This window comes from Callorhinchus milii, unplaced genomic scaffold (assembly GCF_018977255.1).
Source record: "Callorhinchus milii isolate IMCB2004 unplaced genomic scaffold, IMCB_Cmil_1.0 Scaffold6, whole genome shotgun sequence".
Lineage (NCBI taxonomy): Eukaryota > Metazoa > Chordata > Chondrichthyes > Chimaeriformes > Callorhinchidae > Callorhinchus > Callorhinchus milii.
In genome coordinates, this window is record NW_024704747.1 from 17,224,331 (window position 1) to 17,245,172 (window position 20,842).

The 20,842-nt window shown below is 42.6% G+C and overlaps 1 protein-coding gene across 1 annotated transcript in view; it reads left to right on the forward strand.

Moving 5' to 3' along the window:
- pard3bb (par-3 family cell polarity regulator beta b) overlaps positions 1-20,842 on the forward strand; it is a 394,398-nt gene that overhangs the window by 18,349 nt on the left and 355,207 nt on the right. The window contains exon 3 of the mRNA XM_042336226.1: positions 13,658-13,759. Within this exon, the coding sequence (XP_042192160.1) occupies positions 13,658-13,759 (102 nt within the window). The remainder of the gene's footprint in view (positions 1-13,657; positions 13,760-20,842) is intronic.

The following is a 20,842-nucleotide window of genomic DNA, read 5'->3' on the forward strand; positions in this document are numbered from 1 at the left end:
CGCAGTATCAGAGTCGAGCAAACAGTGCGAGAAGTCCGATGTAATCATCTAGCTCACTCTGTAATGTACAGATTAGTAGTAGAGGGGGGTGTTTGAAGCGGAGGAGGGTGCTGTAGCGGCCGCAATCAATGACCATTGTCCAGAATAGTGAGGTGCTCGGTTTACTGAAGCAGAAAGCTATCTTTTAACATTGACAATGAAAGAGACTGTGAAAATGTACCCACAATTGTGTGGTGGCTGGATTACCCAGGTGACCGCAAACCGGATTTCTACTGTGTGTGTATGTATATGTGTGTGTGTATATATATATATATATATGTGTATATATTATAACACGCACACTTCATTCACGTAAAATGCACATTTTGCACTAGAGGAAGGTATTGATGATGCTGAAGTGTATTGTGATACTGTATATAAATGTTGCGGGAAAAAGCAATCGTAATCATCTCCACACGTCCCTTGTGGACAGAGCACAGCTGCTGCAAGCATGATTTGCAGTGTGCAGGGAGCTGGAAGAGGAAGCTGTGGCTTGTTGTTTCAGGAAGCTATCTGTCAATTTGATGGGAGGCAGTTAATTACTGAAATTACTATGAGCTAACATGTATTGTTTTTCTTTCATTTGGTACTTGTTTTTAATGTGTGTGAGGCTTGTACGTGTGGGAGTCTAACAGTCCAATCTTTGGCGTGAGGAGCCCGTTCTCACTATGAACCAATCCCAACAACAATGGTGTAACAGTCATGCTGCGCAGTTAGGGTCATAAGAGCAATAATTTATGCCCCACTTCCCTGCGTTGTAGGGGAGGCAAGATGCTGAGGAGAAATTATATTTAGCAAGCAGGTTACCGTGTAGTGAGGGATAGAATTTGATAGAAAACCTGAACCCTTTCTGGTGTATGCCTCAAGTTTCATACAAGATATTGAACTTGAATTGAGCCATTGGTGGAGACAAACAAATTCTATTTGTGAACAAATTTGAATATCATGCTCTGAATAATTAACACTTGACAGTCCCATTGACTTTCCGCACGTCATTTCTGTGATTCCTTCAGGAGCTTTCCAGTTCTGAATCACACTCTTGTTAGTAGGTGTGATTGCCTCTCCATAATGAACCTTAAAAATCTGGTTGAATTCTGTTTAGGCTAAAAGTTTCTATTTCCCTCCCCATCCCTGTCTGATAATCTCCATTGCTGATTTACTTGGTCTCTGAACCAAAGTTTGTGGATTGAACTTTCATCTGCCAGGTAAAGTGTGCATTTGGATGGGGGTTGGGGAGGGAAGAAGAAATACACTTTGCGAAATCCTGAGTCCTTTTTTTGGTTTGTGGTATCCTCAAATTACAACTGCTTGCCCTTGTGAATAACGATAGACCATAGTTGCCAAGAAGTATTCTACAAGGCTGTTATTGCACATTCCGAGAGCAAAGGTTTTGAAATCAAATTAGAAGCATTGTTTTTTAACCGGAGTAAATATGCCTCTGACGATCAATCCAAATGTGACTCGAGAGAACTGCTGTCTGCTAAATTCATGCAACTTGTCTTTGGAAGAACTGCAAGATCTCATTGGTTCTTTTTGATGACTGTGCAAGTTTGCTGTTCTTAGTTTCTTAAAAAAAACACTAGGCGTTTCACCACCCACAATTGAAATGAATGGTTATGGTGCAGTTACGTCACATAAAAAATATTGTTAAGCAGTATTGCTTCAGGGAGCAACATGGCTTTAAACGAGTGCTGAATTTGGGAATGCAGTCTCGGGCTCTTATAGTGACCTCAGTACTGAGTGTGTAGAGTAAACAATTGTAGGCAATTGGCTGCCGCGTTCGCCCACAAATATACAGTCAATTCACTTTACAGTGTGTTCTGTGAAGCGCTTTGGGACGTCCTCCCGACGTGAAAAGCGCTATATCAAATGCGAGGATTATTATTATTATTATTATTATAAACATTCACCTAGAGTAGTTAATGCTCTTGTGACAAAAGAGCGCTGACAGTCTTTCCATTTGCCCAAAGTAGTAAAACACATTGAAAATATATACTTTGAAGCTTTTTCCCTCTCCCCTTATGGATTGAAATATGTAAGTGAGGCCAGTTGCTAAATATGGGGGATAATCTTGTGTATTAAATAGAACTGGTTTTAAGCTCAAGATTCCCTGTGTTACAGACAGAGACATGTCAAGATACATGAAGCAACTGTATAGCAATGAGTAATCCTGCAGATCAGGTTTGGGTTCTCTGAGGCTCGTATTGTTTGTGAAAAATAATGCACCTGTCGTGCGTGTGTATGTGCGTGTGTATAGATGCATGCAAGGGCGAAGAGGTTTTTTTTGAGTGTGGGTTGACACTTGTTGCACAAATGGTGCTGGTGCAGGATGTGATGCAGATAATTTTCTCCAGTTATAAGAGAGTTACATTCTCGGCATGTAACTATGTTCACAAATGTTTCAAACCATTGCAAATGATCCTAGGCTTCTATCCCCCAAATTTCCTCAGAAAACTGTAGAGCACCTATGAATCTACTTTATGTTAAATGTGGTGAGTAGCTGCTGTTATTTGCAATTGGACTCTTGTGGAATGTTTGTGGGGCACTGCAATGTTAGTATTAGTGTTGGCAAGATAAGGTGGGAAACAGGTGCAGTTCTCTCCCAACCAGTCACTGCAGAAGAATTCAAAGAATGCCATCTGGATACTTTCCAGTTTCAAACCCAACTTTATGATTCTGACGGTAGCTTAAGGCTTATGTAGATATTATTAGAGTTTGGCCAGATTTTGCTCTACACCAGATGCATTTTGTGTACATTGTTCCTGCCACAACACAATCAGAGTCCAGTGCTGTATAAATCACAGCTAACAGACTATGAAGTTATTTTTGCATCTGATTCCCTAGGTAACTTTTTTTTTAAAAAGCATTCTTTGTTGCTACAGATTCAATAAGGATGTTCCAATTGACCTCAATGTCACAGGGCTCTTCAGCTCATCACAAGATCACAAACTTGCTTTGGATGAAGAAGGGCTTTGGCCTATTTGACCTCATTCTTCCAGAATACCCACCCTACCATCTTCCCCTCATAATCTACTAAAGGGTGACCTGCGATGGTTGTTTACAGTGGGGTATCTGCTGATACTCACCAAAGGCTGAGACAGGAAGCACGGCAAATTGGTTGAGCTACCAAAGGGCTTTCATATATTGGAGGAGGAGGAGGGTGGGTGGTGGTGGTAATGAAAGCTTGACCAAATAACAATTTCTACTGTTGTAATAGTTTTGCACTTTGTTCCCCTGCTCAAAATTTGTTTGATTTCTTGCAGCCCTCTTGTTTTTCTCCCTCTCCTTGTCAACTGCCACTCTTTGTGCTATGTTCAAAGCCACAAAATGACTTGCATCAGCTACCCAAGGTCCCGCAGGGCATAATATCCAAGAAAATTCTGCCATCTGCATGCAATAGTCCCAAGACTTTCAGCTGGCAATAAATTTGGGGAGAGAAATGCAAGTGAGGCATTTCAGTTGACTTTTTATACCACTGATTTAATATTTGGAGTTGTGCAAGCAGAATACTGTGCTGGGCGCATATTGTGAGCTGAGCGTAGACCGAAGCAGATTTTGTAAACAACAACAACAATAAGATTCCATTTATAGAGCGCCTTTCACGTCGGGAGGACGTCCCAAGGCGCTGGACAGTTGGGTCAGGACCCGAGCATTGGGGGGGAAAATGGTGAGGGTAAGGGGAGGGAAAGGAGGCAGCGAGGAGGGGGTAGAGAGTTGAGAGGGGAGCTGAAGGCACGGTCAAAGAGAAAGGTCTTGAGACCGGCCTTGAAGGAGGAAAGGGAGGAAGCAAAGCAAAGGCACTGGGGGATGGAGTTCCAGAGCCTCGGGGCTGAGAGGCTGAAGGTCCGGCCACCGATGGTAGGGTGGTTGGGACGGGGGATGTGGAGCAGACCGGAGCCAGAGGAACGGAGGGTACGGGCAGGTAGGTAGGGGGATAGTAGGTCGGAGAGGTAGGAGGGAGCAAGGCCGTGAATGGCCTTGTAAGTGAGGATGAGGATCTTGAATTAAACCATTAATGATTTCAACTCAATCATTCCTCAGGGATAACCCCTGCTGTAAATGTATAAACTATTGTGCCCATGGGAGGATATCTTGGCAGGAGTCAATGCCTTTCCCCTTCCCCCACCATGTTCATGTAAAAGCACTTGTTATCATTAGTCAAAAGAGTGTAAATTGGATGACAAAGGCACGAGGTGAAGTAAACTCGGAGAGTAGCTGAGTGATCCACGCTCAGAATTAATTGTTGCTCTGGGCTGAGGTAGCTGATCTCAACAAGGGTGGAACACTACATTTGACCTCAGGGAGATTAGGGAGGGGGACAATCCTGGGAGATGTGCACGTGTGAACGTTGGGTGATGACCGGATAGATTTGCACTTGGTTGAGAAGCCCCACAGCCGTATTTTGTTCATGGATTGATTTATTATCCTTCCCAGTTGTAATATTTTAAGTACAAATAACACTCAACGAGATGAGTACTTTTGGTAAAGTCTAGTTTGAAAACAAGTTCATTAAATGGATCAACCAAAGAGGTTGTTTCTATGTGATGGAACACAAACTGAAGAGGGAAAACTGCTGGAAGGGCTCAGTTAGTAGCAGCAACTTCCATTTATGATGATAGGACAAAGTGCTCCATACATTTGAGAGCCTGAGGGGCATGGCTGTTGGGGAAGATCAAACGGAGAGGAGGAAAGGTAACTGAAAGCATGATCTAAGACAAGGTGTTATCATGTGTTTTGAAAGTGGAGCAAGAATGTGGTTCAAGTCCCATGCTGTGATTGGAGCTCATAGTCTAGGCTGGCACTTTGTGCAGTACTGGGAGAGAAGTGCTGCATTATCAGAGGTGCTTCCTTCAAATTAGATGTTTAAATTGAGATCCCGTCTTCCTGTTCTTTGGGTGAACTTTAAAGATCCCTTCATCTAATTTGAAAAGCGAAGTTTCTTTCTTGACCAACAATTCTCCGTATTAGCTCAGTTCCCATTCAATCTTAGTAAAGAGCTATGAGGCATTCTTTCTACGTGAAAGGCACAGTATAAGTGCAAATTATTGTTGGTTAGACTTTGCTGTGTGCTAAATGGCTGTCACATTTGTTGATTTAAAAAGATACTACACATGACCATAATTACTGTGAAACACTGAGGTGTCGATGTTATAAGTGCTATAAAAATGCAATCCCTATCTTTCCCTACCACTGTCAGAGTGACGTTCTACAAGAATGTGGTCGACTTGCCAATGGAATACTTGAACTTTGATGCTGGTCATGCATTCAACTGTTGACCTCATTACATCATTGCAAACATTACATGTGATGGTTTTGTTGTATGTGTAACTCTCCCATTTGGTGTGCAGTGACATGAAGGTTTTGGTCTGTGGCCCCAGCCATTAATGACTGAAACTCAGACTTTGGTGTAATATGTTACCTTCACCTTCCTCTTAGATGTGATTTGTTTTCATTAGAGCAAAACATCAGAATTCAATCCATTATCCCATCCCACCTTCTGTCCTGTTCATTTTGCTTGTGGATTTGCAAGATGTGAAAACCACAGCTGCGTGGTGAAGGAAGGCAAATGGGGAAAGGGATGTAAAAGTTACAGAATGGTTACCAAGAGATCAAATGGGAATGAATAGCAAGCACACAATAAATCATAACCACAGTGAATTTCACAACAACAACTTGCACTTATATAGCGCCCTACATGCAGAGTACCGTCTCAGAGTGCTTAATAGTGGCGGAGCCTGAATCCAAGCTGGGTGGGGTGTTGGGGAAAGTGGCACGGTCGAAGAGGAAGGTTTTCAGGTGGGACTTGAAAGAGGGGAAAGAGGGGGCAAGGCGGAGGGATTGAGGGGAGCGTTCCAGAGGTTTGGGGCATAGTGGCTGAAAGCACGACCGCTGATGGTAGGGTGGAGGGTATAAGGGCCTGAGGCCGGTGCCAGTTGAGTGGAGGCGTCGGTTGTTGGATTGGGGAGTGAGGAGGTCGGAGAGGTAGGGAGGTTTCAGGGAGTGAATGGTTTGAACACGATTGTGAGGATCTTGAAGTCGATCCGTTCGGTGATGGGGAGCCACTGAAGCCTGTCCAGAACTTGTGATATGTGGGTACGGAGTTTGGTCCAGGTCAGTATGTGGGCAGCAGAGTTCTGAATGAGCTGGATCTTTTGAATAGTGGAGCTGGGCCCGGCGAGGAGTGCGTTTGAGTAAATCCAAGCGGAGGGTGACAAACGCATGCATGAGGGTTTCGGTAGCATTTGGGCTAAGGTATGGTTGGAGGTGATCAATGTGGTAGAGGTAGAAGACAGTCCTGGTCAGGGACCGGACGTCTAAATTACACCTCGGTTCGGTGAGTCTGAGGGAAAGGTTGAGGAGTTTAGATCCGCAGGAGTGAAGACGTTGACGCAAGCCACGTAGTATGGCTTCCGTCTTGTCCATATTCAGCTACAGGAAGTTTACACTCATCCAGGCACCGACGTGATAGAACATCGGCGGACCTGGAGTTGGTACTGGAGGAGGAAAGTAGATTTGTGTGTTATCAGCATACATGTGGAAGTTTATCCTGTGTCTGCGGATGACATTGCCCAGAGGGAGCATTTAGATAAGGAAACGTAGAGGGCCAAGGATGGAGCCTGGGGTACCCTGCAGATGACTGGGTGGGAGCAGGAGGAAAAACCATTTGCTGAGTTGAAATGGAGTCAGTTGCTTAAGTAGGACTCGAACCATGTGAATGCGGTCCCACTAGGTCGATGAGGGAGGAGAGGCAATGGAGGAAGATGGTATGGTTGACTGTGTCGAATGTGGCAGAGAGATCCAGGAGGATGAGGAGGCACAAGGAGCCTGGTCACAGAGTGAAAGTCGTTTGTGACTTTGACAAGCGCTGTCTCTGTGCTGTGGGCAGTGTGAAAACCAGATTGCAGGGACTCGAGGAGGGAGTGGAGGGAGAAGTGTGACCGAAGTTGACCTGCAACAATGCGTTCCAGGACTTTGGCAAGGAAGGGAAGGTTGGAGATGGGACAATAGTGTGAGAGATTAGAGGGATCAAGGGGGGATTTTTCAGGAAGGGTGTGATCACAGCAGATGACAGTTTGTTGATGCTTGTCTAATAGAGCCATCCTATTTGTCTAAGCTGACAATCCTAAGCGCTCCGGGACACTATCTTGCATGAAGGGCGCTATATAAATGTATGTTGTTGTTATTTATTCGAGCAGTCTGCTGTTCTAACGTTTTTGACTTGCATTTGCCAGGTATGTCTCCCCTGGGTAGGTGAAGGGGAGAGGGAGAAAGCGGTGTTATAATTGTTCTGACATTGTAGTTATTTTCTAACACTACTACATTTCAGAAGAGAGGAAAAAATCTAATTTTCGTTTTAAAGAAAGAGCCTGTGGCATGAACTTTAAACAGAGTCTATTGCAATTTAAATTGACTATATTTGGTAAAATTGAGGGTTTCCAATGTCAGACTTGTCAAATTTCAGATGATGCTGAGTAGCTGTTAAAAGTTTACTCTCTTCTCAAAAATATTGCCGAACCCATCTCGCTCTATGACCTTTGTATCTCCTTCCTAGGTATCCATTGTCCACAATTTTGTATGTGTGTGTATCCAGTTCACTGTTGCAGGAATTTCATGAGATTAGCTGCTCTGTGCCCTTCGAAGTAATTGTATAACATTGTTTGCACTCGATACAACTGACCCTCTTTATTTTGCTCCTATCTAATCGTGACCTCTGATTTTAATACATACTGACCATGATTCTACGAAATAGCAAATGTATATCAACCATTCTGTAACATTTACATCCCTTTCCTCCTCTGGTCCTCCTCCGCATACCAATTCAAAAGCAAATTGAGCAGGGTGGGGAGGGGAATAGGATCATGATATCTTTGTATTGATGAAAATGAATTGTGTCAAAAGGTAGGATGAGATACTACAGTATTTTGCACACTAAGAATGATCTCACAGTTTGCTTAGGTCTGAGACACAATCATTGTTAACTGGAGATGGATCTTTCTCCTCTATATATGTCCGATACTGCATGCAACCCAGTGGGTTAATCTTTTTAATTTGTTTTGGCATGCTGTAGCCTAGAATTCCTGATGTATTAATTCCTGGTGTGTGAGAGTGGGGGTGAGGATGGACTGGGGGAGGGGAGAGACTGACTCACTGATGGAGCAGTGTGGGATGAGCTTTCAATCCCCCGTTGCAGGCGAACAACAAAAGAATATGGAGTTCACTTCCAGGGCTTCCAGCAACCATTTACAGAGTCAATTTTCAGAATCGCTTTGCAGGGTGAAATGTTGTTTCATGCAGAGAGGTCAGGAGTGAAGAATGGGCTGAGAATAATATGTTGCCAAAACAATTTTTCCAGATATTTTTGGTTCCTTCTCCTAGGAAATTATCTTTCAGGTGAGATGTTAAAACAAGGCCCGGTCTGTCTGATCAGGTAGACATTAACGATCCTATGGCATAACTCAATGAGAAAGGGGTTTCTCCCAGTGTCCTGGCCAACAACAACAACAAGATTACATTTGTATTGCGCCTTTCACATCGGAAAGACGTCCCAAGGCGCTGGACAGTGTACAGCATTTTAGACCCAAGCTGGGGTCAGGGGGCAGAGTTCTGGACTATCTGCAACCTGTGGAGGGAGGAGTTGGGAAGGCTGACAAGCAGGACGTTTGCACAGTCGAGCCTTGATGTGATGAAGGCATGAACAAGAGTTTCAGCGGCCTGAGGGGTGAGGTAGTGGCAGAGTCGGGCGATGTTACAGAGGTGAGGGAAGCCAGAGTGGGTCATGGCTTGGATATGAGGAAGAAGACAGTTGAGGGTCGAACAAGACACCTGGGTTCCTGACTGGCTGGTGATTTGAAGCGTGCAACCATGGAAGTTGATGCTGCCAGAGTCTGATGTGCAGAGGCGCTGGCGCGAGCCAATCATGAGGGCTTCAGTCTTGTAAAAAAAAAACTGAAATAAAATGGGTAATTCTTTTTATAACTGTTTGTGGAACATCGCTGTGTGCAAATGTTTGCCTACAAAATATACAGTCACTACACTTCATATTAAAATCATGTAAAGATGTTTAAGATGTCCCAGTGAGGTGAAAGACACTTTATCAAATTCAAGGATTATTATTAATAATAAATCTAAAGCACACATCTATCTACAGATTTGATAACAGCTTTTAAGAGAGAACTGGATAGGTATCTGGGGAAGACGGGTTTGCAGGGTTATGGGGAGAAAGCTGGTGATTGGGGTTAGTGAAAGTGACTTGCTCTGTCATAGAGCCGGGACAGACTCGACGGGCCGAATAGTCTCTTTCTGTGCCGTAACATTCTATGAATCTATGAATCTACTCTGTGTTGCGAAACAAAGGCAGATTAAAAATGAGCAGTTAGTTTAGAATGAAAGTGGAGTGAAACCCACAGGAATGATTTTCATAATCTAGAGAGTTTTGCATAAACATATGCTCAGATTAGAGACAACCTGGCCAATTGCTACAACAGAGCAAATTACTCTCTTTAAGGATATTGTACAATTATACACAACATAAAGACTGATTGTGCAACAATGCAACAAAGGGATGCTAATTCATTCCCACTGATGCTGACAGAAGTCTTTTGTAGATCAATGTGCCGTACAAAGATTTTCTCCCATGGAACTTTCAAGAGAATGTTCAACTGTACATAATGGAGGGTTTTGATCCCAATCCTGTAGCTTGTGGAGTTGTTCATTAGGTGTGGTGATTTTGATTTTTAGTTTAGCTATGTTATAATAAATTGGTTCTGTTTTAAATGGCAAGTATTACAGACATTACCGGGGAGGAGTATTAGTTACTGAGCAGCATCCAAGTGCAACGTTCAAGCTGAATGATAATAATAATAATTCTTTCATTTGATACAGAGCATTATCACGTCTTCGGGATGTCTTAAGGCATTGCACAGAATATACTGTAAAGTGAATTGACTGCATATTTTGTGGGCAAAACGTTGCAGCCAATTGCGCACAACAGTGTACCACAAACAGTCATTGAGAAACAAAATGAAACCAGCTTCAAAATTATTGTTGTGATAATAATAATAATCCTTGCATTTGATATAGTGCTTTTCACGTCTTCTAGACGTCCCAAAGCGCTTCACAGAATATACTGTAAAGTGAATTGACTGTATATTTGTGGGCGAACACAGCAGCCAATTGCGCACAGCAATGTCCCACAAACAGTCATGGATTGAAAATGACCAATTTATTATTGTTTTGTTTTTTTGGAGGGATTATTATTAGGCGTGTGGAGTAAGGAAACTTGCCCAAGGTTTCGCCCTCTGCCTGGAATTGAACTTATAACATACAAGCATAGATATCACTGCCTTATAGCTTAACATACACAAAAGAAGATTGATCAGAGCAGGAAGCTTTTAAGCCATTCTCAGTTCCTTCCGATTTTTTTTCCTGTTTTGATGGGTTAATTTATGACCTTATAGGGGACTAAAGTGCAGAGCTTCTTAATTGTATTCCTTTGTAACTACTTCCAAACTGCAAATACTTTTGGAAACCAGAAGAACATTGTGCTTATCTCTCGTACTCAGCTCTGACATAATCTACTCTGAGCAATGTTGGCACAACGTACTTCCAGTTACCGGAAGGAATCTCCATTTATGAATTGTGAGTCCTTATCCAGGAATCCAGCGAAGCAGTGCAGTAATTTGGACCTCATTGTTACTATTGTTAATTCATGAACTTCATCAGTGCTACTCGATGATTGTTGGTGTACAAAAAGTGAATGAAGAGGAAAGAGGATTTAATAATGAATAGAATTGTGTAATTATGTTTCTTTGAAAACCTTTCTTATCCAATTTTCTTTCAAAGGGTGTGACAACAAATGTACTGTGGTAGTGGCGTGTGTGTGTGTGGTGGGGGTTTGAAGGGAAAGAGAGGAGGAGGGGAAAAGATAGTTGAGAGAGAGAGAGAGAGAGAGAGAGAGAAACAACCAGGTACTGATCCAAAGCTACTATTTCTGATGGGTTCCCGATGCTGAGGTTGCCTCATTAAAGTGAAAGATAACAGTGAGAATAGTAGCCTTTCTAGATGCAGTTGCTGTGCCAAGGTCCAGTTGCTGAGGTTTGTTTGCATTTCCATCTACCCCTCTGTACACTGTTGTTGAGCAGACATTTTTTTTCGAGAGAGAGATGTCCCCTGCTAGGAATTCCTGACTGAGGAGTGCTTCACAGAAGACTGGGGCGATGAGAGAAAAACAACAATTCAATTAAACTAAACAGCGCTGTCGCCATGCCAACATGTTGCTCTGCACTCCAAATTGCACTGCCACGCAAAGTAGCTAATACCTTGACAGACCTCAATCTAGCCTCTACTTGGTTGCTAAAGGGCCTCCTCCAGCTGCTGCAGATTTCTTGCTGAATCTCCTGATGCTTCACATATGATCAGACCAGTTTGACAGAAATAATTTGTGTTCTGGTTATTACTTTGAGGAGGGCTAGATTTTCAAGTACCTTTTCTTTTACTTTCCACCCATACAATAGGGTATTAATAATCCTTGTATTTGATAAAGTGACGGATTATGTCATTGAGACCACGTCATTGAGGATGCGCAAACCAACTTAGAAAGGCACTACGAGGCTACCGTAATGTGTTCAGCGCATTCATGGTTGAACAGCCCAAAATAATAGTGCTGGACATTAAATTAACTAATTTCAGGTAAACTCTTTTTCCTGCCAACCATGTTTTCAAAGAATTTAGTTATTTTTAGATGACCAAAATTGTGTGTCAGCCTGGATCAGTTGGTAGCACTTTCGCCTCTAAGTCAGAAGTTTGTAGGTTCAAGCCTTTGGACTTGTATAGTTCAGGCTGGTACTTTAGTGCAGTGCAGTGGGTGTGTTGCATTGTCAGTGGTGCTGTCTTTTGTATGAGATGTTACACTGAACTCCTGTCTCCCTGTTAAGGAAGTTAAAGATCTCATGCCACTATTCAAAAGAAAAGAGTTTCTCCCTGTGTCCAGCCAACAAACCCCCAAATAAAATGGGTCCGTTGTTTGTGGGATATTACTGTGCGCAAATTATCTACTGCATTCGCCTACAAAATACAGTCACTGCATGTTACAGTAAGTCCTGTGGAATGATTTGAGGCATCCTGCCAACATGAAAAGGGTATATCAAATTATTTATTAATTAATTGAGTATTTGGGTCAGCAATGAACTTTCAATCATTCTGCCCTTGCTTTCTGGTACTCCATCCCATAATTTGTCCAATTTGCCACCTTCCTCCCCACGTTTGAAGCCTATCTATGACCATACTTTTCACCATCTTTTCCCCTCCTCCACCTGAGGTCTCCTCACTGGCTCGGGAGTTTAGTCAGTTGTGTGAAATGTTTTGTGATGTCCTCCCAGTGTGGAAGACACTGTATGAATGTAAATTATTTAATGTGTGTTTTTATTTCTCCATTTTCCTTTCTGATTTGAAAGTGCAAACTCAACAGTTGTGTAAGGTTACTAATAATAATTCTTAATGAATGTTCAGCACATTTCAGCAGTCTTCCATGTCCTTGAATAAATAGCCATTCAGTGCCTTGGTCAATGGTTGTTCCATGCGTGACCCTGAATAATGAGTGCCAGTTGAGTCTTTGACCATGGAGAAATATTGCTTTCATGCCTGTTTATATTCCCCCCTCCCCCAATCTGCATACAAGCCACTTTCCATTAGAGTGGAAAATCAGGCCATTCTATATTTTGCCCTTACTTTTCCAGCCTAGGATCATGGAGGCTAAATATGGTACCTTACTGCCACCCCTTGCTGAGATCAGCTAACTCAGTACCAATTGAGAAATGAACCTGAGATTTTCCAAGTCTATGGCTTAATCTCTGCACATTTTATTGTTTAATTACCCAATGAGCCTTTGGAGGGAACTTGCATGTATAATGAATAATCTTGTACATGATCTAACTTTCCAGTTCTGTTCACATAAGTGTCAGTGTTGGGAATTGGCCCATCCTTCCAAGTGTGGTTTTAATCCACATTGGCACTGTATGGTAGCTTATATTAAACAGTACTTTGAATGTGCTCGCTCATACTTTTTGTGCGATTTGTGCAAGATAGGCAGTTGCCCTTGAATTGGGAATCAAATTTACAATAGCATGCTGTGTAGATAGAAGAAAACATTTATGAATACCATTCTGAACTTGACAGGACACCCACGAAGACATCCCTCAGATGTAAGTATATAGGAGGAGAAATCCACTAGTGTCAAGACTTAAACTATTTTCTTAGCATTTCAGAACATCCAGAATTTGGTGAATGCAATTTCTAAAATTCAACCTTATTTTGAAGCTATTTATCCTGCAAGTTCTTTTAAAGAAATGCAGAAAACTGGCTTCAAAATTGACAATGAATTGAATAGTTTCACAAATTTTGCAAGCTATGAATTGCTACATAACAAATAAATTTAGTCCCAAGTAAAAATTACAACTTCCATAGTATTGGGAAGGGACAAGTCTCCAGCAATACAGATATTATCAGGACCTTTCAAATGTTTCAACTAATATAATCAAGCCTTAGTACTTTGTTACAAATGCAAGCGTACAGTATTTGGCAATGACAGTATTTGTACTCAAATTGTACTCTGTTTGTACAGGACGTGGGGTATCTGGTGAGGATTCACCACTTGGAGTACACGGATGGAGGGATACTGGATCCAGATGATATACTCATGGATGTGGTGGAAGACAAAGATAAGGTAAGAGTGAGCAAGTTTGTGTTGTGGTCGTCATGGCGATGTGACACACTGCAAGATTGTACATTATATTTCTTGCCACCCCTTTCATTGTGTTTCTAAATTGGCGTTGTAGGTTATTTTAACCGTTTATATATCCGTCTGGGCAGCAGTAAGCGAGTACTGCTGCAGTTGGCTAATGACAGGAAAAATATCAGCTAGGATTTCTGTTCCTCATGGCTATCCAAACACCTCTTTAATAAGGAGAGAACTCACATTTTATAGCCCCTTATCATGTTGAAATGAAGACCTTTCTTTGCAACCCTGCCTACGGTCATCTCCCCTTTCTGCCTGGCTTGGCATCAAACTTTGCGGTTGTTCAGCACTCCGAGCCCCTACCCTGGATGAACAATGTTATATAAATTGTTGTGGATGAAATGCCTATAAAGTAATGTGCAGTAATTGCTGTGGAGACCAGTTGCTCTTTGTTGGCTTTCTGGGGCAGATAGTTGAGAAAGATGTGATTTGGTTGTGAGCCTCCCCGCCTCTGCTTCTCGGTCAACTGCGTGCAGACACCCACTTAGATTTGGTACCAGGAGGCTATTGGCACACTTGGAGCTACGTGCTGCCATAAATCATTCACTTCAGAAAGGGGAGGGTTTATTATAGGGGGGGATAAAACAGAAACTTTACAACTCTTGATATTCAATCAGATTGTAAGGATGTGGTGGTAAACTGCAGTACTCCAAAGCAATGATGCCAAATCAGTCATTCTGGTTCATAGGTAGGACTTGGGGGCAGTGTTTCTTGCATCTCACCTCCAGTTAACCATGTAAGACTAAGCCCTAGGGTGGTCCTAGCTGGACAAACAGCAGGAAGTTTGCTAGACTGAGCTTGCAATGCAAGTTATGTGATTATAGCTGGCTGAACTCCAGCAGTACCCCAGTGTACACTCTGTGGTCCTCAAACCCTGCCTCTTGCTAACCTGCATTTAATACTTTCTGGAATCAGCAAAGAATGGTGTGTCCTCCAGGGCAAGAGCTATTCCCTACAAAAAATTAGAAATTCCAATGGTAGGTGGCATACAAATGTGGAACTGACGACTTGGTTTGGATACTCGTAGTGATGGGTTTCAACATATGTGAGACACCTGGCTGACCAGGGACCAAAAACCACCTCAAGGTCAGCCTGTTTCTCAAATGGTGTCCTGGCCAGTGATCCTCCAGCTTAATTGGTCATTCTCCTCATGACTATTCTGGCACAAATGGCTGCTGTGTTTACCTGCAACAGCAGGTCATTACATTTGACAGTAATTAACTGTAAAGCATTTTGAGGTTTTTGGGGTGACAAGGCGCTGTATATGCAAGTTCTTTATTTCTTACTTGTCAGTAAAGTCCCATTTGGAATATTGTATCATCTTAAGGATATTTTGCTTTGAAAAGGCACGTTGATGAAATGGATGCTAGTGCAATGAAAAGTGATGAGGATTATTCTGGAGCTTGAAATGTTGTAAGGTTAAGCTGATTAAATTGTGCATGTGCTCACTGGAGAAAAAGAACAGAAGAAGGAGCATGATGAAGCCTGAAAGGTAAGGAAGGATAGGATGGATATAAATTGTCATTATAGGATACAGAGGACATGAATACCAAATCAGCAACTATCGAATGAAACCAGAGAACAGATTTGCACCAGAAGTAGTAGTCTGTGGATTAATTATTCACGAGTGAGCTGGATGAATGATTGCTTAAAGGGACTGAAGTCTTTGGAAACTTAGATTTAAAAGGGCCAGCTCATGTGTGTTATATAATAACACTAATCTTTGAATTTGATATTGCGTCTTATCATATTGTTGTAATGTCTCAAAGCGCTTCACAGTAAAGTGTAGTGACTATTTGTAGGTGAACACGGCAGCCAATTTACACACAGGAATATTCCACAAACAGCCATGATTTGAATGATCAATTTTATCTGGGGTATTGTTGACTAAGATACCAGTGAAGCTCAATTCTCTTTTTGAGTCAGGCCATGGGATGTTTAACACCCACTTGAACAGTGAATGGGCTTCGGTTTAACATCATCCACAGGATGGCACCACTGACACTCAGTGCACCTTCAGCACCGTACTGGAGCGACAGTTTAGACTGAGTTCAAAGTCCCAAAGTGGTGCTTGAACCCACAACCTTCTGACGCAGAGGTGTCACATTGATTCACCAAGTGGGCTTGTAGACTGGTTAGGAGGCCAAAGTGGAAAGAGGTGGAGAAATTATGAGGCAAGAGTATCCATGAAGTGGTTGGGGGAGGGTTGTATTTGCAGTTAAGATTCTTTAATCAGGATGATTAAGTGGCAGCAGCAGAAATGGTCTGCTGGGATGGAAGGAAGAAAGCAGAAACACAAAGCCACTTTTTTGATGTATATGTGACAAGCGGCTTCAATTGGTGAATGAGCAAAGACAAATGTTGCAGATGATGTTCGTGGTACAGGATCTGCCTCTTCCAACACCTTCAACTCTTAGTGCCCAAGGCAGAACAACTAGTATTTTGGTTCATTGCCTCACTTCCTCTTTGTGAACATTGTACAAATGAAACTTGGTGTCGTTATGACTTCTCACATCCCCTGTGAACTTTCACAAATGAGTCAATGGCGAGGAATCAGATTGCGTTAAATAACTTTGTGTAAAATTGGAACTGAAAAGGGAATTAAAATTAAAAAGAAAAAGTTGCTTAGAAGTGGCTCTCCTTTACTGCATTGCAAATAATGTCACTGCAAAAGATGAACTCGTAGATGAAATTTGGTAGCGTGCTCAATCGCAAAAATGTCCACTCTTAATTATTTTGCCACCTGATAAATCTTTCACCTGAGGTTACAGTAAGGGAGTCTGTCATTCTTGTGTGTGCTACCCTCTACTGGCTTATAGGGGTACTGCCCTGTATCACAGTTGATTCTTCATGTTTCTTTTATGCATTAACTCTGCTGTGGTGTCAACACAACCTTGCTTGGCAATGTGCCGTCTTAAAAATTCAGAGCAAATTAACAGGAAAGGATGCTTTATGAAGAAGTGGTTTCACAGCGAGGTTTGGTGTCACTTGTACAACTTGTTGCTCTGTACCTGTAAGGCAGACCCATTTATTGCACAGTAGCACACCTCTGAGGGGAGCCAGCATTTCCCTAGGCATATGCTGATATTAATGCAAGCTCAGTCAGTGAACTCCTATATCAACTCACCAGGGATTGTCATCCTTTTCCTATGCTGAATACTAATCTGAAGGCATCAGACATTAAATAACCTGGTACGGATTGAGTGTTTTGATGTAGGCCGTCTTGTCTCCTCTTTCTACCCAGCCTTGAATGTTATGTCTGATTGAACAGGTACAAGGTGTCTGATTAAATGTATACGGCTGAGCTAGAATGGGGAGAACTACTTTGCTTTCTGTCATCTCATGGAATAGCTTTCATTTTCAAAGTGATTCAAGAGGGATATTTACACTGGTGAGTCAAACAGCTTGATACTTGCAGTGCTCAGGTTGGGTGGGTGAGGTGGTGTGCGCATTAAGAGGGAAGAGACTCGACACAGCATACAAATAACAAAATAACACCATGGGAATCCAGTATTTCCATTCTCTGTTCATTCAGTAGTGATAATTATCTCCAAACTTATAAAGTAGGAGAAAGTTTGTCTTCCTGGATACCTGATATTTTAGTGCTTGGCTGATGTGGGTGGAGAACTCGTAAGGTTCTACATTAATTCAACGTGATTCACATCTTCCTTCCTTGTTCCATGATGTTAAGCAACCAGTCATTAAAACCCTCAGGACTAGCTAAGTTGAAAGTAAACTTACTAAACAAGTACCGATGCCTTAATTGGCAAGTACATGTTTGAAAAGGATACAGAGCCTGACAGGTTGAATGTGCAGAATTAACATACACAGTTGATGCTGATGCAACACTGAATTATTAACTCTCTCTCCTAATGTTAATACAGCTCGCTCTTACTGCTGGGCTCAGTTACTCCTTAAAGCTGTTCCCTTGATGATATCATCAGCACTCACTAGTAAAACTGAAAATATACTCCTCCGATGGCCGAATGGCTAAAAAGCTGCCTTCTATAGTGCAGCACTGAGCCTCACAGACCAAAATGTTAGCAGGTTTGATTCCCGGTCAATGCTGAGTTAGCTGTTCTCAGCTGTTGTAGTATCCAGGGCCTTACAATTGGCCTGAGGACTTCAAGGCAGAGATAAAATCAGCCAGGTTTACGTCCCTGATTGGTATCTAGAGATTTCTGGAAATTATCCATGGGTGGATATCTGAGGAAAATATTGAACTTGACTCTCATGCTCCATTGGTCAAAGCCGGCCAACACTCACTGCCGAGACTCGCCCTTGGTTCATATTTTTAGAGGTAGGAGAAAATTGACAAAACAAAATGAGAAGGAATTAACACAAGCAAAGTAAACCAAAACATATTTTAAACCTCTTGTGGACTCTGTGATTGTGAGGTTGAGTTACTTAAGTCATGGCAATGCAAGTTTGAGATCTTGCATTGGAAAAGTGTCCTTTCTCTTTTACAACAACTTGCAAGAGGGCTTGACAGTGGCGGAGCACACGCCGTTCTCTTTAGAAAATTCTCTAAACCAGCAGTGGCAACCATATAGCCCATAGGTTAGGAACGGCAAATGGAACCATCAAAAAGTGCCCCCGAGCATCTCGGTAAATCTGAGTCGTTTGGTTGAATATTTTTGATGGATGGCATGAATCAAGAAAATTTATTTTGTTGACCAACCATGAAGGTTGGCCACCACTGCTCTACACTAAGCAACACAGACCTAATTCGTTTACGCCAAACTTAGATTTGGAATTGGCTGGTGTAGCGTGGTCAACATGTGTGAAACAAATACAGGAACTGGCCCTTTCCTAGTGGAAGTTGCAGTGGCTACTTCACGTGTGTCTAAACCTGCACCTGGATGCTGGTGAGTTTGGTGTTGAAATGCATCTATTCCTTGATGGAGATGGCCTGCCATTTTTCTGAGCAAAAAGACACAAACTTTAAAACTTTTCTTGCAAATTTGCTCCAGCTGATGCATAAAATCTGAAAATTTTTAGAGAAATCTATTGTCCCCTCCACCACAGTCTCTACACGTACACAGTTCTTATTTCCGAATAGACTTTGCCTTCATGTTAGCATGTAAAGCATCCATCATCCACAGTGTATTGCAAGCTGGCGGAGATAGAACTTTGATTTCTTGTCATGCCACTGGTTAAAATTGTCTCTTCAATCTCAGCTGCACCTGCAATAAATAGAAATGTAAAACATCCTTAATTCAGGAAGAAAGGTAAAAGGCTTTTATTCACAAGAGATGGAGAACTTCCTCTCTCCAACACTAAATCTCCAGAGGTTAAGATGACTTTGGGAAGGGTATGGGGGTGGGGGAGAGATGGCAGATATTTAGGAGAAATTATTTTTTATGCATCAAGGGAAAAAAAAGAGAATACAGTAATGCAAACTTGTCAAAGAAAATCCTGTTGCTGAAACAGTGTCATAATGCTAGCAGATTGTCCATAATCTGCACTGAGCTGGTCCAAATGTGGGCCGGTTTAACTCCCTTCTCTTCTGGCAAGATTGAGTTTTTATTGCGGTCTCATGGCACATTTTCCCAAAGCGTATTAGATTATTTTTTTTCGCAATTGGTGAGTTCCATCTCTTGAGTTATTTGGCAGTGTAAATGAAGCAGCATTGAATAAACAGAAGAAATGGTATCTAGAAATTGCACTACGATAAAATGGTTCTCCTCAGGCAGTGTGAGACCTGTTTTATTTAAGGATTGGAATAGGAAAGATAGGAAACAGATAGCCAATTTTGCTTCTTCAAGACCTTTTAAGGATGAATTCAGAATTTTAGCCATACTTTCAGGAGGAGAACTATTGGAGAATGTGGAAAATCAAACTTTTTTTTATGTTTATAAGAAGATACAATGCAATATGAAATTACATTTGCAAAGCGTCTTTTCATATCAGGAGGATGTCCCAAGGCGCAGAACAGTCAGGTCATTAGGACAGCCAATTGCACACAGACATGTCCCACAAACAGCCCTGGATTGAAGTAACCAATTTTATTGTTGTTTTTCTTTCTTGAGGGATTATTATAAGTGGAGTAAGGAAACTTGCCCAAGGTTTCGCCCTGCCTGGAATTGAACCCAGGGCTCGTGCTTGATAAGGGGTTAGCAGGTCGCAGAGGTAGGGTGGGGTGAGGCCATGGAGAGCTTTATAGGTGAGGACCAGGATCTTGAACCAATGGAGTCGGGCGAGAATGGGGGAGATGGGGTCATGGAGTTTGGTGCAGGAGAGGACATGGGCTGCAGAGTTCTGGATTATCTGCAACCTGTGGAGGGAGGAGTTGGGAAGGCCGACAAGAGGACGTTGGCATAGCTGAGTATGAGGGTTTCAGCGGCCTGAGGGGTGAGGCAGTTGCAGAGTCAGTAGGGGGAAGGCAGAGCGGGTCATGGCACGGATGTGGGGAAGAAAGGTCAGTTGAGGGTCGAACAAGCCGCCCGGATTCCTGACTGGCTCGGTGAGGTGGAGTGGATGCTGATGCTGCCAGTGTCTGAGATGCAGAGGCACTGGCGCGAGCCAATTGAGAGAGCCTCGGTCTTGCTGACGTTCAACTGTAGAAAGTTAGCACTCATCCACAACTTAATGTCTGACAGACAGTCTGTCACGCCATCAGTGGTCCTGGGGTCGAGGGTGTAGGCAGAGAAATAGAGTTGGGTGTCATCCGCATACATGTAGAAGCTGACCCCATGTCTGCGGATGATGTCATCAAGAGGGAGCATGTACAGGTTGAAGAGAAGAGGACCGAGGACAGAGCCCTGAGGAACACCACACAAGATGGTGTGGGGGCTGGAGGAGAAGCTGTTTGTGGAGACAAAGTGGAGCCGGTGTGAGAGATAGGATTGGAACCATTCAAGGACAGAACCTTGAAGATTGAGTTGAGAGAAGAGGCTGTGAAGGAGGATGGAGTGGTCCACAGTGTTGAAGGCAGCAGAAAGGACGAGGAGACAGAGGGAGCCCTGGTCAAACATAGACAGAATCATTCTTTATGAGACATAACCTCTT